Source organism: Dryobates pubescens, chromosome 6 (genome assembly GCF_014839835.1).
Source record: "Dryobates pubescens isolate bDryPub1 chromosome 6, bDryPub1.pri, whole genome shotgun sequence".
NCBI lineage: Eukaryota > Metazoa > Chordata > Aves > Piciformes > Picidae > Dryobates > Dryobates pubescens.
This window is the reverse complement of record NC_071617.1, coordinates 41,843,932-41,864,017: the sequence shown is the minus strand read 5'-3', so window position 1 is coordinate 41,864,017 and position 20,086 is coordinate 41,843,932. Positions and strand designations below refer to the sequence as shown.

Sequence of the window (20,086 nt, the reverse complement as noted above, 5' to 3'; positions counted from 1 at the left end):
TGGCTTCTCAGTGGCTTGAAAGATTAAGAGCTTATATGTGCAATGGGAACCCCTTTTGGATTAAATGGAATGGGCTGCCGAGGGAGGTGGTGGAGTCACCATCCCTGGAGGTGTTCAAGAGGGGATTGGACGTGGCACTTGGTGCCATGGTTTAGTAGTCATGAGGTGTTGGGTGACAGGTTGGACTTGATGATCTTTGAGGTCTTTTCCAATCTTATTGATTCATGATTCTATGGTCATCACAGACCCTTCACCACCAGGGTCTGACACTACACAGCTTGGTGTCATCAGCAAACTTGCTGATGGTGCACTCAATGCCACTGTCCGTGGCACCCACAAAGACGTTGAAGAAGACTGGAGGCAAATGTAGGCAAATGTAGCTTCTACACAAATCAATAATCCAGGAATAGTTTCTTTAGCTCTTACTTCATAGGGAGGAAAGCTCTGTTTATACAAAAAAGGGCTCAGAAGAAGCTTCTGGGTAAGGTCTCACCTGGATCAGCTCAAAGAATTTGGACTTTGGATCTGAAGATGAAGGAGCAACACGAGCCTGATCAGGAATCTGAAAATAAATCCAAACAACTGATGACAGTCTTATTCTTTGGCATGCTCATAGGAACATCTCTGCTTTCAAGACAAAACATCATGGCCCCTAGAACTCCTGCTTTAGGGATTCCAGTTGCTGGAGAGTTCACCTGGCAAATAAAAGGTCCTGTGTGTTCTGCAAATTTAATGTGTGTATACCATGTCTCACAGGAAACAATAGGCAACTTCAAAGATTTAGTCTGAAACTGTCTGATCTCATGTATATTTCCATTAAATACTACTTCATCAAAGATGGATGTATCTATTGCCCTACTGCAGGCAAAATCTCAGGAAAGAGAAACTGCAGATACATAAGCAAGCCCTTCTGGAGAGCTTCAGTGCTTGGGAACCAAGCTCACTCTGATGAAACATTCTCAGCTGCAGCAAAAGAAGCCTGCTCAGTTAAGCCATACACACAACGAATCAAAAACATTCTATTTGCTTACATAAATAGCTTGAAACAGTCTCTGACTTTCCCACAAGACAATATATTAAACCTTTGGCTAGAAATGCTATCTGTATTGCAGCTCCTCTCTTGTTTCACCACAGCAAAGACACCTTAACGACCTCTCTAATTGGCAGCTTACCCCCCATAGCTGGAGGCACTCCTTTCGGATTTCAGCCTGCCGTGGCTCAATCAGTGTCCTAGAGGAAGAGAACAGACTGTTAAGATGGTGAAACACCTTTGCTCTTGCAGCATTACACATCTTGGCCCTATAAAACTTGCATCTTCCAGTGTCTGGTCTGGGAATGGCAAACACACACCGTGCTCACACAGAAGAGGGTGCTGCCCTCCCTACCCATCCTCCACCCATCTCCATGTTTAGCTTTGTTTCATGGTCTGCAGTGCTGATTAGCAGCCACATGGAAGCCTTCTCAAGAAGGGTGATAATAGACCATCACCTTTCAGGACTCCTTCACCCACCCACACCAGTCTTCAAACTAACTCAGGCAGAGAGACAAACAGCTACTCAAAAGCACTTATTCACTTTCCTGGCCAAAGACCGAGTTCGAATCAAGAGCCTACTAAAGAAGGGTGAGGCAATTAAGGTGTAGTAGGCTAAGTCAGTCCTTGCTGAAAGCCAAAGGAATACACTTACGTGTCCTGAACAAACGCACGAATTTTGGCAAGTGCCTTTATTTGAACCTTGCAGTGGCTGGAAGAGAGGACAAGTTTTAGTCAGAGAGCAAGTTAAGTCACCAAGATTTTTCTGTGCTGTTCCAAACAAAGAGGGCTGAGACAACAGGAGGAAGCCAGTATGATCCTGGCGATGGATCATTGCCAACGCGGTTTAAAGTCGCAGGAAGAACAAGGGAAGGAACTGAGCAAAGGCCTCCTTTCTTATCTACTGTGGTAGTTTCAGGCTGTGCCTGGAAAAATTTCCACAGAACTTGAACAGAAGGTGGTAGAATGCAAATAAATTCCCATGGGATGTAAAAAGGAAAATAATTGTAAGGTCTAAATAATCCCATTGGACAGATAACAAACGTAGAAGGTAGATCTGTAAACTAACTTTCTCTCTTTTCAGCTTCCTCCCTCTGGCAGTTCTGCCTTCTGCTGGCTTTGCTGACCTTGAATGCATTCTTCTTGTGGTCAAGTAACTAAGAGCAATTCTCTGCTCTTTCTCTTGTCCTGTGTAGACGGGGGAAGGAAAGGGAGCAGGGAGGGGGACACTATTGGTAGCCCCCTCATTTGCTCAGGGGGTGCCTGTTGCTGTTTATAAATACCTGTAAATATTGTGTATTTTGCACATGTTCACTGCATTTTATACTTAGATTGTAGTTTTGCTTGTAAATACAGCTTCATTTGCTTTCCAACTGAGCTGGTCTGGCAATTTTATGTGGGGGGGTAATTTCAACCCACCACACTGACACAGTACTTGGAGGCCAGGCATTCAGTAGCAGTATACAGCATTTATCTCTGCACAGGGTCCCTTCTCCCCTCCTATAAAAGCCTCTCAGGAAGCCAAAGCAGAGCAGTGTGGCAGCATCCACAACTATCCCAACAAGAGGCTACAGGCTGGGGTCAGAGTGGCTGGAGAGCTGCCAAACAGAAAGGGACCTGGGGGTGCTGATTGACACCCGCCTAAACATGAGCCAGCAGTGTGCCCAGGTGGCCAAGAAGGCCAATGGCATCCTGGCCTGTATCAAGAATAGTGTGGCCAGCAGGAGCAGGGAAGTCATTGTGCCCCTGGACTCAGCACTGGTTAGGCCACACCTTGAGTCCTGTGTCCAGTTCTGGGCCCCTCAGTTTAAGAAGGACATTGAGAGTCTTGAACATGTCCAGAGAAGGGCAACAAGGCTGGGGAGAGGCCTTGAGCACAAGCCCTGTGAGGAGAGGCTGAGGGAGCTGGGGTTGCTTAGCCTGGAGAAGAGGAGGCTCAGGGAAGACCTTATTGCTGTCTACAACTACCTGAAGGGAGGTTGTAGCCAGGTGGGGGTTGGTCTCTTCTCCCAGCCAACAAGCACCAGAACAAGAGGACACAGTCTCAAGCTGCACCAGGGGAAGCTTAGACTTGAGGTGAGGAGAAAGTTCTTCACAGAGAGAGTTGTTGGCCATTGGAATGTGCTGCCCAGGGAGGTGGTGGAGTCACCATCCCTGGAGGTGTTCAAGAGGGGACTGGACGTGGCACTTGGTGCCATGGTCTAGTAGTCATGAGGTGTTGGGTGACAGGTTGGACTTGATGATCCAACCTTATTGATTGTATGACTCTAAGCAGCGGTTACCCTGTCCCCAGGCAGCAGCGTTTGCTGCCCGCAGGCACTCACTTCTCGTTGGAGCGGACGATGTAATCACAGAAATCCTGGTCGCCTTTGATCACGTTCAAGGGGACAACCAGGTTCACATCCACGTCCGAGTTGCGCAGCTGGTTGAGTCTGATGTTCACCGTGAAGAGGTAGTCCCGCACGTCATCGATCCCCAGCTTTAGTCCTTTGCATATCACATACCTGCAGAGCAAGGCGCAGAGATCACGTGGGCTTAGTTTTCTCATACAGCCAAGTTTCCTGTCACACTCCCATTATCAGGACAGTTTCCTACATCCCAGGAATTCTTTCCTTCTGGGTATCCCCAGGCGTGAGAGACTAAATCTTGTCTCTCTTGATGTGACTCAACAAAGATAAAACCACCTTGGCTGCTGGCCCAGACAATAGCTGATGTGTATCGGGCAGACGCCACCAGATAACGACACTCTGGAAGGTGCATAAAGATTGCTCACCAGACTGCATCTGCCCTGGAAATAATGGTCAGAGGCCACTGCTATCCATACTCTCTGGAATATGCATATTCACCACCTGGACTCATACCTAAAAACTGTGTAAAAGATCTGAGCAACTACTGGCTCAGAAGAAGGAAAAGACCTGGACAATGCTGCTGAGAAGGAAAACACGAGAGAAGGAAAAGCCTGGGGCAATGCTGCTCTGAAATAAAACAGAGAGAATACCAGGAGAGAAAAATGACAGAGACATCAGCAGGTAGCCTGGAAAAAGCAAACCAAGAGGAACCCTCTCTCCGTGTCCTAAGTTCTGCCTGTTACAACTCATGGAGCCGAAGAGGCTGCTCAGAGGACAGCACAGCCAACAAGGACAACATCTCCTCCACGCCAAAGCTGCAACAGCCTTCCTCCACAGACGCAAACGCTTGGGAGGTGAGGGGTGTGGTAATATAATTCCTTTCCTCTTCTCTCTCCCTCTCTATTTTCTCTCTCCCCCCTTCTGATCCATCCACTTTATTCTGTTAATAAATAGCCTGGCTGGTGATATTGTGGCCTCATTTGTGCCCCTAGTTCTATAACATGGGAATATTCAAAAGAACTGAGTCTCTTTCCCTCTTTGGACCAAGGCACCAGGAAGGTGCAGTCTCACCTATCACAAAGTCATTATACATTTTCTATGCTCTGAAAAGAATGGGAAACTCAATCCTATCGAAAAAAACCCACAGATCTCCCTCAAGTAGTAGACAATTTCTGCTAAACCATACAGGTACAATGCTAACACACAGCTTCACTGGAACTGCAGATTGTAGTCATTTCATGCAAACCCAGGTTTGTTGTACATTCAGTTCCACTGCTTTGTCCCCAGCAGGGTAATCTGGGAAATATATTCTTTACCTTGTCAAACATCATCATTTGCTAAGCATCTGAAATATTTCCTCCTCCAAGAGAGTCGCCAATTGTGGCAGGTCACAGAGCTTCCACTAGACTGTCACTGTATTTAGGGACAAGGTTTCTTTAGGAGCTACCCATGCTCGAGAAGCTCACCTCTCAGAGTTAGCAGGGCGGCTCGTCACAGGTTTAAAGATGCACACTCGCTCAAAGCAGCAATACAGCAGATAAACGAGTCCCACACTGAATGGAGTGAACAGGTCAAAGGTTTTGCAGACAAAATGTCCTCCTGGAAAAAAAAAAGTATGAAACACACTGATACCAGCAGATTACAAGGAAACCAAGAGATATCAGACACCTCAAGAACTCTTTTCTGCAGAACTGTTAAGAGTGGGGATTTTCACAATTAAACAGCATCTGAAACACATTCACCAAGGAGGTCATTTAAGCTCTGTGAACCATCTTCCCCTTATCTCTGAGGTAGAGAGAAAGACATTTCCCTGAGCAGCATCAAATCAACATGCACACTGTCTCACAAGCAAACCTTCTATCCATGCCCTGTCCTCACCTTCCAGGTCCAAACTGTGCTCTACAGCATGGCAGCATGCTATGCAAAAACCTCAGAAGAAGGGTGTGACAGTTCAGGCTGTGCCTTTAAGAAAGGATAGCTGCAGAATTCTCTAGCTGAATGTTTGGGTGTAAAAAGGAAAACAAAGATTAATTCTAAACAAATTTCACTGGTAGATGAGTGGGATGTAGTTTTATGATCTTACATTCTGTCTCAGTCTGTCTTCTGTCTTTCTCTTGGCATGCAGGCTGACCCTGGACAGACACTGATAAGATAATCAGCTAACTTCTTAACAACTGCTTTGAACTAACTGAACTTCTCCTAACATTTTTCTCCTTTTCTCTTTTCTTCTAATTAACTAGAGGCAGAGAGGATTTGGGGGGAACCCGAGGTGGGATCCTCCTCAGGAGGATTCCTGTGTTGCTTCTTTTCTTGTAAATTCTAGTATAATATTGTCAATACTGTACATTTTGTATGTATTCATTGCATTTCATTATTGCTTGTAAAATGCAGCTTCATTTGCTTCTCTGGCTGAGTTCAGCTGTGCTTTTTGTGGGCGCAGCTGGGCTAAACCATCACACCGCAACAAAGGGGACCTCCAATATGCACAAGAAGAAACCTCAGGCTAAAGGAGAAAGCCGATGTTACCCAAACAGAGTAACTCGTCATTTAGAAAGAGTCTTTGTGGCCTCTTGCCTTCAAGCAAGATTCCACATTTCCCCAAGCAAAAAGCAGCCAAGTCTTACAGAGCTATGATCTACCCAGAAAGGAAAGACTTAAAGAAGGTTGGTCCTTCTACCATATCACGTTTGAGACTACTGCTAAATAGAACATTGCCTCAGGTAATTGAAAACATAGGGCACAAGACAAATGATAACATAATGACTATTTGTATCTTATGCATCAGTACCACATGCTAACTAAGCTCAGCAGAAGAGAGGAGCCATCAAAACCAAGCAGAACTGTACCATCCATCATTTGCCAGCAATGAGGTACAGTTAAGACTATGTGAGACATCATCTTGTTCCAGTCACAGAGATGGCAGATTTAAAGGGGAAAAGCCGTAAGTTAGAGAGAAGGATGAAGTGGATAAACATCACTATCTGTTCCAAGCAGCCTGCTAGAATATTAAGGAAGGAGTTGGTCCAGCTAGTGCCATAAAACTCAGCTGTACTGCCCAGTTCTCACACTGGTGACCTTACTCCAAGACAGCCACATAACATAACACATTGCAAGAGCTTTAAATGAATGTGTTTTACCTTGTGCTTTTTAATTAAAAGCAAACCAGACACAGATCATTTTCCTTTTCTGCCCTAGCCCTGTGACAACCACCTCAGGATGTACACACATACTCTCAATTCTGTGACACTCAGCCTCACTGAAGAGCAGACTCTGTGGCATGTTAATAATAACTGTACAGCATCCTTCCACACTGCCACTCCCATGTTAGAGAAAGAGGAAGAAGATTAAGGGACAAAACGTACCTGTCCGGACAATGGACAGTGCTGTAAGAAACTGGCAAAGCATCAGCTGCTTGCTTAGGATTTCTTGCAGATTTTCCTGACCCTCCACTGAGAAACCCTGCAAAGCACACAGCATATGATTAGGATCTCTACAAATCAGTTGTACAAAGCAAAGAATTCTCTATAACTAAATCGCTGTGATTTCTGTTCCTTTAAGATGACAAACCGTGCCACTAGGAAGTTCAATGGCAAGCTTGGAAGAATTTCATGTTCTACCTACAGACACATGTCAAATACCCTACTGCATGCAGGCCAAGGTATCAGTTTTGGTCACAAGCACAGGAAGAAGAAGAAATGGACCAACCCCATCAGCCATTAAGAAATGCACTCCCTTCTGATCAGTATTGTCCAAAACAAAATTCCGGAAAGCAGTAATGTTCTCTGGACGAGTGATGTCTCCATCTCCATCAATCCCTCCCTCTCCTAAGAGGAAAAAGAGAAGACAATTACTAATCTGTTTGTAAGTACAACAAAAGATCAGTGTGTGCAGGTAACCTATTGTATTCAACCGACATTTAGTGAGGAATTACTCAGCCCTCGATAGGCAGACGAGCGTTAATACATTCCCTCGTTCACCACCAGAGATGCTTGTTAATTCAGCAAAATTATTCACACTGAGTGGTCAGGGCTAAACAAAGACATATAATAACAACCATGGTTAAATGGTAAGCTGTACATTAGCCTCAGCAAAACATAAAACATTCACTGCCCGCCCCTGAGATGAGAGCTGACCACCTGACAACATAATGTGCTCATCCAAGTAGGAATGACAACAGAGCTGAACCTACTAAAAATGCACGGTTCAACCTCACTGCACAGCTCACCTGTTACTAACATGTGTTTACAGACAGGGCAAAATTATTTACATTCTGCACTGGCCACCTTCTACCAAAGAATTCAAATCATTCCAAAGAAACAAAACACTGATTTCCACACAGGATACCATCTGGAATTTGAAAATGCAACCCAAAAAAACCCACCCTGTGAACAAGGGAAAGGGAAATAGGGTTTGTGCATGAATGTTCATACTATTTTCCCATATAGTTTGTTGGGGGGGGTTGTTTGTTTGTTGTGGGTTTTTCTTAAAGAGAGGCAGACTGTCCTTTAGATTGGTGTTTCAGGAAGCTAATCTAAGGTGTATTCTAGAGCTCAACAGTTCCATCCTTGAAGAAGCCTGAACTTCTATTTGGTATTAGTGCCTATAAATCTTCTAGAACTACAGCTTCCATTAACTGAACTGGAGGACTAGAAAGCAGCAGAGATCAAGATGCATGATACTGCTTTGATAACTAAGCTCCTCATCAATCCTTCTGTCAGTAAGTGAAGTGACGCTAGAATTTGTTACCGTTCTTCAACACACAAATATCACAGCAGTCTACTTCCCTCCCATCACTGGAAGAGAGTTTGTACACATTTCACTAGACTACAGCATAACAGACAGAAAGGGATCAAGAAAATGCATCACAGCCTTTGGGCTATTCATTTTTACAGATATCTCCTCCTCTCCACAACAGCACCAGTTTGCAGTGAGTTATGAAGATCCAAATGTGGCAAACGCTGGAACAATGTGTTTATCAGCCTTGCTGCCCTTGCCATGAACCTTCTCTTCAACAGATCTAATCCTGAAGTGCTAAGAGTTCACGGTCAGGTGTCAAAAGTGGCAGCCAACAAGAGTCAGAGTGGTGGAGGAAGAGGGAAAAAAAGCACAACAATGGAAAAGCAAACCCTTTTCTCTACAAGGCAGTCACACCCAACTTCCCTTTATATGGTCTGGAATAAGCAGCAGGAATACTACCAGTCCTCATATGTCATTCCTGGTTCCTAGAGGCTATGCAGGTAAAGAGCTGAAACAAGTTACTATCCATGAGGTGGCATGCAGCAATTGTCTGCATACCTGCGCAGTCTGTCTCAAAGCAAGGTAAAACATGTCATTTTAAACCTCTTTGGATTAAGAAATTCATTTTGTCACAGTGATTCAGATACAGCCCTTAGCGGAAATCCATTTTATTTATCTTCACTAAGAACCCACAGTCAATTATTAGAGCAGAGCAAGGGAGGTCTGATACAGAAGGATTCTGCCAGTCAGGCCAATAAGGTTTCTCTCTCTGGCTCTGCTAATAGATCTTTGGACAAGTCAGAGGGCTGGAGCACCTCACCTATGAGAGTGGGCTGAGAGTTAGGGTTGTTCACGCTGAAGAAGAGAAGACTCACAGAAGCCATTACAGTGACCTTCCAGTCCTTAAAAGGGGGCCACAGAAAAAATGGGGAGACTCTTCCATCAGAGAGCATAGCAACAAAATGAGGGGTAATAGTTTTAAACTGAAAGTGTCTAGACTTAGATTAGATTTTAGGAAGAAATTCTTTACCATGAGGGTGGTGAGACGCTGGTAGAGGTTGCCCTGAGAAGCCGTGGATGCTCCCTCCCTGCAAGTGTTCAAGGCCAGCCTGGATGAGGCTTGGAGTAATCTGATCTAGCAGAAGGCATGACTATCCATGGCAGGGTGGTTGGAACGAGGTGATTTTTTTCCACCTGGTTTCCAACCTGAGCTGTTCTAAAATTCTGTGATGAGCCACCTCACTCACTGTGCTTCAGGCTAACATCAACGAAGCAGGAAAGATACTGTCAAGCAATCCGAAAGCACACTACAGTTTTCAGATGAGCAAAGCACTCGAGGCACAACAGGGCAGACTGGAAACGAACGCAGGAATGTGACTTGATATGCAAGCTCACCAATCTCAATACCATTCTCAGATGACAGACCCCTTCCACCTTGCAAAATGGCTCCCTATAAACAAGTTTCTCCCAGATCCCCATGCTGGTATCAGTAACAGCCCCACTCCTGGTACAGAGGCTGCAGCGTAAGCAAACACGTCAGGCAATGCTCACCTGTGCGCTACCTACCATAGTAAGGCTCAAAAAGCTCACTGGAAGCAGAGTAGAAGTCTTCCAGTTTAAAATCATTTGGTCCTTTCAAGGTCATGCCAAATCCTTTGGCGTGCCACTTCCGCCTCCACAAGACATACTCAGAGAAGCCTCCAGGACCAGCACACACATCAGCAAAGTAGAGCAGCTCTGCCTCCCGCTCCTTTATCAGCGGGTTCTGCAAAAGGAAACGGAGGAGATTCTACTGACCCAGAAGCAGCTGCTATCAGATACACCATGAACTGCACTACTCAGTCAGAGAAGCCTTGTGTCAGTGGGTTGACGCCCACTCTGAAAACAAAGGGGGGAGGGCTTGTGAGGGCTTTGCCCTCCCTGCAGGGCGTTTTCCCCCTGGGAAACTGAATCTCTTCCACTCCCCCTCCCTGCCCAGCTAGGGCATAAAAGGGAAGGCATTGGGGTCATTAGCGCTCCTTTTAGCTCCTGCCTCTCCTCGGCTGCCTTCCTGCTCTTCTGCCACGCGGTCGGGTCTGATCCTTCTCCTTGCTGCCTCCATGCCTCTTCAGAGAGAGAGACTGGTTTTGTATTCTGGTTTCTTTTCCCCCTCCCATCCATCCTTGTTCCTTGCCCTTGTGAACCTTACCTGTTATTATTTTATATACATATATTGTTTAAAGAAAACTCTTTACCTCTCTACTTCCAAGATGACTCCAAATTATTGTTTGGTGGATTTGCTCTTTCCCTTTCCTTTTTTTTCCCTCTCTGTTGGGAGGGAGGAGGGGGGAGCAGGGGAGAGATTCTCAGCCTTGCCCCCATCTGAGCTCTTAACTCCCAGTTATAGCTCAAACCACTACACCTTGCAAGCCCCCTTTTTCCCAGATGGCATTTTAAGGACTCTCCTTTCTCCCCACCTTCTCCTTTCTCTGAGAAAGCACTGCTGTTAAAGAGTTAAAGAGAGGTCCTCACCCCATGGAAGTCCTTGGGGTTTGTAAACATATAGTCAAAGACATGGTCCATATTTGCCATCTTCATTGCAGCCCTGTGAACATACAAAAAGAGACCCTATTCAGTTTCAACCTTGGCTCCCAGGGCTGAAAATGAACATAAATGGGAAAGGGCTTACGCTACCAGAAGTTCTGCAAACCTGTTCAGGAAGAAAGCTCCACGGATCATCTCATAAGGGTTTGACCTTGTTCGGGCTCGACGCATTTCTTCTCCATCTAGCTCATCAAATACACTCTGCACAAAGAGAAACAAGACTGAGCTCGATGTGGCACAGGCTTGAGGGTTAGATAGGCATCAGCATTTCCTATCCTCATGCATCTCTTTTCTTAGACAGCAAACTCTGTACAGGGTTTGGTTCACCAGTAACAATGTTCTCCTGTCACACAATGATATTTGCTCTTGTAAGCCACCCCAGCTCTTATGCAAATTTAGTGACACCAAAGAATTCCACAACCATAGCTCCAGAGTCTGATTATGCGGTTAGCCACCTCAAAAGCAGATCCAGCCTGAGGTATTTCTCTCACACACATACACATAGTCATGCTGCAATGCATGATAAAAATCTAGGAGGGAAAATGACACACAGGACAAAAGAAAGGGAGTATATTTCTGTAGCTTATTCAAGTCCAGCCTCTTAGCTTGACAAAGAAAGGGAGATTGTTTTCATTCATCTCTTTGAAGGCTGAGGTACAAAACAGGCTGCTGAACAGACAGCAAGAACCAGGATGCTGGGTCATATCAACGGCATGGAGGTGAAAGAACATTCTGAGCTCTTGCCAATCACCTGAAACTACTCAACCCTCTTCAATTATGTACTTCACTTTCTTCTTCAAAGCTTTCCAATTCTCTCTAAAGAAGGGGACTCACCTTGCACTGCAGGACACTACGTAAAAGCTCTTCACTACAGAACTCTGTTTCATCTTCAATCACCATCTTCCTCTGCAACAGGACAAGAACACAGCTAACAATTAGCAAACCTGGTATCAGCCATTCCAGAATGCAGTATGTACCAGTAATGAATGAAGGCTGTCAAGTACTTAATAGGCTGCATTAGCAAAAGCATGCTGAGGAATTATTCTTCCTTGTAAGCTTGAGACCGCATATGGAATGCGGTCATCCAGTTAAGCACTCTCCTGTGCCCCACAGATGGTCTGAAACAAGCCCAGCAAAAGGGCCACCAAGATGATGAGTGTGCAGGAACACCTGGTGTACGAGGAGAGAGAGTTCAGAACGGAAAAGGGGAGATTCTGTAGCTGTCTACAAGACCTGGGAGCAGGAAATAGAGAATACTGATCTAGACTCTTAGAGATGGACATCGATAGCACAAGAAATAATGGACACAAGTTGCAACAACAACAAAAGAAGAGCCAGTTAGCCATAGAGAATTTTTCTTTTGTCAGCTGGATTACCAAACACTGAAACAGATGCTTGAACAAACTGTGTAATTTCCATCCTTGGAAATACTCAGAACTCAACCAAACAAGGCCTTGAGCAACCTGATCTACTTGGACCTGCTTCAAGTAGAAAGCTGCACAAGCAGTCTCCAGAGGTTCTCTCCAGCCTAGGTTATTTTAACCCTTTGACAAGGCAATCATTTCAAGCTGAGCAGCCCTGGTAAGTACTGAGACCTAAAAATATTACCTTCCCCACAGTCATCCACTCCTTGAGCTCCTGGGCATCAGGGATTTCTGTGGTACACTTGAGGCACCAGTCCACCTCCTCATAGGCACTGGGCTGCAAACACAAGACACGAGAAGAGCCAAAGATGTTTCTGCTAGCAAAATATAACAGCTAATTGCTCCTCAAAAGTTTGCCTCCCAATCCTAGCATAAGGAGTTATGGCATTACTTCCATGTCAACCACAGAATCTTTTTCTCCTACTTTAAAGCATACCTTATTTTCTTGGACTTAAAATTAAGGGACAAAAAAAACCAGACCAAAGCAAACCAAACCCCCAAACACCCCCCCCAGAAAAACCCACAACCACACCTAAAAAAACCCACTACCACCTAAACAAACAAAAAGCCCCTCCACCACAATAAACCCCACGGCAGTTTCCTCTCATTACACTCTGAAAAATAATCAAGACAAAACAAAAGCCTCATACTCTCAAAGCACATTGTAGGGACACTTCAAGAGACACCTGCCAAAAAACACTTCCTCGTGATGCTTTACATATTCCTTCTGAAAGGCTCCCTCATTCCACAACTTAATTCAGGCTTCAAAGAACGTTTACCATCTTGGGAAGCAATTGTTCTACCAGTTAAGATCAAAGTGATGCTACACCTCCACAAAGAGAGGCTACTCAGATCTACTCATTTTCTTGTATTTATCACAGAAGTATCATCCACAAGGGTTAACAGTTAACTGCTGCAAGCTGAGACTATGAGACCCAAACCAATGAGCCTTCTGAACAGGTCTCAAATTTCTGACTCCCAAGGAGTAACTTCTGGTATTATTTTCAGCTCCTGAAAACAATTCAAAGGATGGAGAGCAAAGTACTGTAACATGCACAACACATGATTTGACAAGCATTGCTGCCCTTGCCCAACAATGGCTGGGACCTTCTGGCTTGCTCTCCAGCTGCCAGATCCCTAGGATTCAGTGTCTGTCTTTGGTGTTTCTTTTTAAATAACAAGATGCAGCAGCTGTTTCACACCGAGTAACTCAGAAACAACTCTTACAGACCACAGCAACAATCCACCTGAAACCCCTTTTGTGCCAGAAAAGCTTTTGCCATGCTGTCCTGGGACAAAGGTCCGGGTCTAACCAGCAGAACCACTTAGTGGTAGGAAGCCAGTTATATCAGACAACATTAAACATCATTCCTACAGAGAAAATCCTGAACACAGCAACAGAAATGGGATTCCAAACAGGAAATACTTACCTCAGGCTCATCTTGCCAGTCAATATTGAGCTCCCCATCGAATCCTTTGAGCGTCAGCCCAAAGCCTCTCCTCCCCTTCTGATTGGAGGCCTCAACAATATCCTTCCTGCCTTGGCCATATTTTCCCAGACCTTCTCCTTCCCGGAAGCCCATCTTGGCCTATAAAGCAAGCAAAGGAAGCACACTAAAGCAAGTGGAGTTCAGCTTATGTACTACTATGGAGCCAAAGACGAGCAGGGAAAACAGCACATCTCCCTGAAATGACTTGAAGGCATTGAGCATTTTTTTATCTCAGATGTGGCTTTCAGGACTTAATGCTGAGTTCCTTCACTGAGGCAGGACACAACAAAGCCAGATCCAAAGGATGTTTAAGACAACGGCAAATTACAAAGAGTTCAGTAAAGCAGGAACATCCTGCTCAGAGGGAGAAGTAGGGAGGAACTTGGAGCTATTCATCAGTCTTCAGTAAGCATGGGAAGTTCATAACCCAGAAGATCACAGAATCACACAGAGGGGCTGGAAGGGACCTCAAGAGATCATCTAGTCCAACCCCCCTGCCAAAGCAGGATCACCTATACCAGGTCACACAGGAACTCATCCAAGCAGGTCTTGAATATCTCCAGAGAGGGAGACTCCACAACCCTCCTGGGCAGCCTGTTCCAGTGTTCTGTCATCCTCACAGTGAAATAATTCTTCCTCCTGTTTCCATGGAACTTCCTATGCCTCAACTTCCACCCATTGCCCCTTGTCCTTTCATTTGGCATCACCAAGAAGAGCCTGGATCCATCCTCTCAGCACTCACCCTTTATGTATTTATAAACATCAATGAGCTCACCACATAGTCTCTCTTATCCAAACTAAACAACCCCAGCTCCCTCAGTCTCTCCTCATAAGTAAAGTTGTTCCACTCCCTTAATCATTTTTGTGGCTCTGTGCTGGAGTCTCTCAAGCAGTTTCCTGTCCTTCTTGAACTGAGGGGCCCAGAACTGGACACAATATTCCAGATATGGCCTCACCATGGCAGAGAAGAGAGGGAAGAGAACCTCTTCAACTGGCACAGGAAAAAAATTCATGGTGTGAATGAATGTCTTTGCTGTGAACATACACTCAACAGATCCCATAAAACTCCACCTAACTCAGAGGCTGAATGCAAGACACTGCTCCTAGAATGCATTCTCATCTCTCAGCTTAAAAGAATTATGTCCATTAACTGCTAGTTTTTCAGGCTCTTCTCTTCATAAATTTTAGCAACAAGAAGAAAACAACAAAAAGCATGAACACAATCAGTTTTATTCCCTCTAGTATGCATCTACAAGACAGTAAGTAAATAAAAGTCTTAAGTCTGCCCGAATGAAGGCTATCCATACATTCCTTCCTGCAAGAAGCAATAAAACCATTGTTTATTACCAATTTGTATGAGAAACAACACAACAACATCTGACAGGTTTTATACAAAGGTGTTTGGTGTTTTCCCATTGCCTTTGCTCCCTGGCTCAGAATCAGACCTTGAAATCAGTGCAGCAAATGTGATAGCCACCGAGCCTGTTATACACTGGTTTTCCAAGGACAGAATTTTAAACACCTAGTAATCAAGGACTATTCTCCTTTTACTTACCTAATGCTACCAAATAATTCAACCAGACTTGACATCACTTCAATCTTTATATTCAAATTATGAGGCCTTACAAACAAAAGCCTCCCAAATTCAGCTCCTGCATTGTGGTGACTGAAAGCACACATCCAAATTGGTTCAGGAAGAGAACTCTCCAAGTGAAAGACAGTCTTGTTCTAAAAATCAGCAAACTGCAGCCCAGTGCCAAAAATGCACATGGACAGATTCTGAATGATCAGCAACAGGATTTATCTACAGAAAGGCACAACCAGCAGCTCTCAGTCTCTTGATCCCATTGAGTTCTGCACTCGGCAAGAGCTGAATTTCTTTTCCTGTTTAGAGGCATGATCCTGCTGGTCAGAGAGTTATACCTCCCTGCAAGGCAATATCTTTCTGTTTCCATTCCTAGTGACAGCTAGCACTTCCCTGCTTCTAGCAGAAGACTGAACCTCTAACTTGGTAAGGCAGGTACAATGTGGCTTACCACCATGGAAAGATTGCTGACCCCTGCTCCTCTTGAGTACAGCACCAGCACAGAACAAAATGAAACACAAGCTCAGTCTCCCATTGGGTCCCAAACTTCCTGTTATGTTTCAAATAACACAAAACTGTACATACCATGTTCTCTGCTGCCCTTGGGAATAACATCTTTATTGCCCTGTTATCAGTAATGGAAATTCTTTCAGAATTCTGAGATACTCATGAGAACACAACGACAAAGCTTGCATCAGGAAGTAAGCATAACAGAAGAGACTCTTCTCCTCTACAGCCTACTATTACCTTTGAAGTCAGAACAAGTTGCCAAAATTGGGACTACTATTAAACAGGGTCAATCATTTTCTCAGACCTTTCCAAAAGAACTCTCTTTCCCACAATAACACTGAGCAACCAAGAGGTTGGGCAATCACCTTCCAAGTTTAGTTCTCACCATTCACAGCTCCCTGCCTTGTCAAGACATATGCAGCTCTACATAAAGCAGAGTGGCAGTAATTGAAGGAAAAGTAAATACCTTAATAATTAAGGTAATAATTCTATAAGGTTATGCCAGCCAGGCTCTAAAACCAAAGAAATTAATGGAAATCACAGAATTTGTGAAGGCCTTTCCTACAAGGCATTTGTCAACTCCAGCATTGCAAAGTAACAATAGTAGGTTATCTGCCTGAGCTAGAGACTTTCCCTTCAGATTCAACTACCTGCTCCTAGGCCTTGGAATGAATCAACTTTCTCTTTTAACAGCTTCTCTTCAACCAAGCTCTCCCAGTTGTGCTCTCCCAATTTCTTAGCAGGTGACTCAAGGAAGCAGAGCTCCTTGCTACAAGGAGGATCACTATCAGAAGCAAAATCCCTTAGAACAGACTGCTCTTTTCACTTTGCTCTCATCATGTCTTCATACATTGGTCCAAAACTCTTTTGACCTACCATGAGCTTTTGGGAGACACTGTTATACATTGAATAGCGAGATGAAGTACCCTCCACAAGGGAATCTTGTTTGAATTCATTGCTGAAGACTGGTCTTTTTTCATCAGTCTCGCTGTCAGATCCACTGCTGCTACTGGAAGACTCTGAAAAAAATATATAAAGGGAGAAAAAAAAAGTGAGAAAAATTAGTATGGAAATAAAAAGAAAATAGAAGACATCTCAGTAGTCACATGAAGATCTATGGGCAATCACTTTCTTTGAAGTTCTTCCTAACATCCAGCCTAAACCTCCCCTGGTGCAGCTTGAGACTGTGTCCTCTTGTTCTGGTGCTGGTTGCCTGGGAGAAGAGACCAACCCCCACCTGGCTACAACCTCCCTTCAGGTAGTTGTAGACAGCAAGAAGGTCTCCCCTGAGCCTCCTCTTCTCCAGGCTAAGCAACCCCAGCTCCCTCAGGCTCTCCTCATATGCCTTGTGCTCCAAACCCCTCCCCAGCTTTGTTGCCCTTCTCTGGACACATTCCAGCAACTCAACATCTTTCCTAAACTGTGGGGGCCAGAACTGGACACAAGACTCAAGGTGTGGCCTAACCAGTGCTGAGTACAGGAGCACAATGACTTCCCTGCTCCTGCTGCCCACACTGTTCCTCATCCAGGCCAGGATGCCATTGGCCCTCTTGGCCACCTGGGCACACTGCTGGATCATGTTCAGCCTACTATCAACCAGTACCCTGAGGTTCTTCTCTGCCTGGCCACTCTCCAGCCACTCTGACCCCAGCCTGTAGCACTGCATGGGGTTGCTGTGGCCAATGTGCAGAACCCGGCACTTGGATGTGTTCAATCTCATGCCCTTGGACTCTGCACATCTGTCCAGCCTGTCAAGGTCCCTCTGCAGAGCTCTCCTACCCTCTAACAGATCAACACCTGCCCCCAGCTTGGTGTCATCTGCAAACTTACTGATGATGAAGCAATGACAAATTTTCATCCTGAAATGTGTCTACCACCACATCAGTCATACTCAAGTTAATGATATGGGGCAGAACACAGAGATTGCTGGAGCAGCAACCCACAGCAAGTACAGCCACACACTGCAGCAAACTTCTACCTCTTGAGCCTCCCTTGCTCACTGAATGCTAGAAACCATTCTGTGTTACTTCACAAAACCAGAAGCTGAGCCACATAGCTTGCCCTGAGATAATGCAGAAAACTGGAAACAGAGTTAACCTTTTTTCTGTTTTTCACTCAAAAAAGAAATTATTTTTTAAAAAGTCATTACAATTACCTAGAAAGAAGAACTCAACTTCTCTTAGGTTTTTCTAATTTGAGAAAAAACACAGGTTATTTCTCTCTCAACTCACAGACCTCTGTATTTTCCTATTACAGAAAACTGAGTGTCAGTGAAGAAACAGGAAACAAGTGGAGAACGTGGTAACAAAAGATGAGGAAAAGGCAGAGGTGAGGGGTCTGGAGCACAAGCCCTATGAGGAGAGGCTGAGGGAGCTGGGGTTGCTTAGCCTGCAGAAGAGGAGGTTCAGGGCAGATCTTCTTGCTGTCTACAACTCCCTGAAGGGAGGTTGTAGCCAGGTGGGGGTTCATCTCTTCTCCCAGGCAACCAGCACCAGAACAAGAGGACACAGTCTCAAGCTGTGCCAGGGGAGGTTTAGGTTGGCTGTTAGGAAGAAATTCTTCATAGAGTGATTTGCCATTGGAATGGGCTGCCCAGGGAGGTGGTGGAGTCACCATCACTGGAGGTGTTTAGGAGGAGACTGGGTAGGGTGCTTGGTGCCATGGTTTAGTTGATTAGATGGTGTTGGATGATAGGTTGGACTCAATGTTCTTGAAGGTCCCTTCCAACCTGGTTTATTCTATTCTAAAGAAAGGCCATTACAGTGACAAGGAAAGACACTACAGTGAAACAGATGACTCCAGTTAAAATCCTTTCTATGCATGCTCAACTGTTGTTGCTGAACTATCAACTTTTAAGATTCAGGACACGAATCCCCACACAACTACTACACTAAAGTTTTACGGTATCAACCTTTGAGACTCCAAGCTCAAAGGCAGGAAAGGCTATGACTGGTGTTTGCAGTATTAGATACCCATCTTGATTTTCAGACATCTGTCACACAAGCTGTGTTTCTATTCACAAAGATCTTGGACACACACAAGGATCACAATGGATTTGGCTTTAGGGTCAGTTACTGCTTTCTGTTTCTCCAATACACAGCTTCAATTAACTTTGCTGCCTAGTTTTGAGCTGTGCTTTATTTTCCAGAGGCTCATGATGTGCCTCAAACACAATGCCTGCTACATAAATCTCACAGAAGTCCATTCACAACTCGTCTTGCTTTTAACATTTGCTAGGCCATGCTCAGCTGAGGTCAGATGTTCCATCAGTTCTCTCTCCCAACCTTCTTCCTTTTATTGAAAACTGTAACAGGTGGTAAAAAAATGCTAAACAATTAGTCCAGTTCTGGGCCCCTCAGTTTAGGAAAGATGTTGACTTGCTGGAAGGTGTCCAGAGAAGGGCAACAAAGCTGGGGAGGGGTTTGGAGCACAAGGCCTGTAAGGAGAGGCTGAGGGAGCTGGGGCTGATTAGCCTGGAGAAGAGGAGGCTCAGGGCAGACCTTATTGCTGTGTACAACTACCTGAAAGGAGGTTGTAGCCAGGTGGGGGTTGGTCTCTTCTCCCAGGCAACCAGCAGCAGAACAAGAGGACACAGTCTCAAGCTGTGCCAGGGGAGGTTTAGGCTGGAGGTTAGGAAGAAGTTCTTCACAGAAAGAGAGATTGGCCATTGGAATGTGCTGCCCAGGGAGGTGGTGGAGTCACCATCACTGGAGGTGTTTAGAAGGAGACTGGATGGGGTGCTTGGTGCCATGGTTTAGTTGATTAGATAGTGTTGGATAATAGGTTGGACTGAATGATCTTGAAGGTCTCTTCCAACCTGGTTTGTTCTATTCTATTCAATTTTCTGTGTCTGAATTTATACAATTAAAAAAAAAAAATAAAAGCTTTAAAAAAAATGAATCACACTAATCCAAGGTTACAAACAGAAATAATGGATTTTTTTACCTAAAGACAGTATGGCCTTGCAGTCCAGGCTATCAGTTAGGGTATAGAATAGAACCGACCAGGTTGGAAAAGACCTTCGAGATCATCGAGTCCAACCTATCACTCAACACCACCTAATCAACTAAACCATGGCACCAAGTGCCTCATCCAGTCTCTTAGAAGACACAGATTCAATTCCAAGTTATTATTTAGATTTCCTGCAGCAGCAGATACATTATCTCCAACCTCACCTTGAGTAGTATGATTACTAAATTGAGTTTCATCATCTGAAGTAGAACTGAGGGTTAATCCCAAGTCTTCTATCCTCTTCTTCTGCTTCTTTTGGGGGCTGCTAAATTCAGGTTCTGTCCTTCTCTTCATTTTTGCTGAAAGAAGATGATCACTTGGTGAACATTAAAGAAATCAACTTTCTTCTGCATGCTGAAAAGTGAGGT

The 20,086-nt window shown here is 44.8% G+C and overlaps 1 protein-coding gene across 1 annotated transcript in view; it reads right to left on the bottom strand.

Moving 5' to 3' along the window:
• CMTR1 (cap methyltransferase 1) overlaps positions 1 to 20,086 on the bottom strand; it is a 34,757-nt gene that overhangs the window by 13,124 nt on the left and 1,547 nt on the right. Inside the window, exons 2-16 of the mRNA XM_054162413.1 lie at positions 19,883 to 20,017; positions 16,584 to 16,726; positions 13,553 to 13,711; positions 12,307 to 12,399; positions 11,533 to 11,604; positions 10,805 to 10,899; positions 10,627 to 10,699; positions 9,682 to 9,880; positions 7,084 to 7,202; positions 6,741 to 6,837; positions 4,845 to 4,977; positions 3,355 to 3,534; positions 1,686 to 1,742; positions 1,173 to 1,230; positions 494 to 562 (exon numbers count right to left, since the gene is read on the bottom strand). Of these exons, the coding sequence (XP_054018388.1) occupies positions 494 to 562; positions 1,173 to 1,230; positions 1,686 to 1,742; positions 3,355 to 3,534; positions 4,845 to 4,977; positions 6,741 to 6,837; positions 7,084 to 7,202; positions 9,682 to 9,880; positions 10,627 to 10,699; positions 10,805 to 10,899; positions 11,533 to 11,604; positions 12,307 to 12,399; positions 13,553 to 13,711; positions 16,584 to 16,726; positions 19,883 to 20,012 (1,677 nt within the window). The 5' untranslated portion in view covers positions 20,013 to 20,017. The remainder of the gene's footprint in view (positions 1 to 493; positions 563 to 1,172; positions 1,231 to 1,685; positions 1,743 to 3,354; positions 3,535 to 4,844; positions 4,978 to 6,740; positions 6,838 to 7,083; positions 7,203 to 9,681; positions 9,881 to 10,626; positions 10,700 to 10,804; positions 10,900 to 11,532; positions 11,605 to 12,306; positions 12,400 to 13,552; positions 13,712 to 16,583; positions 16,727 to 19,882; positions 20,018 to 20,086) is intronic.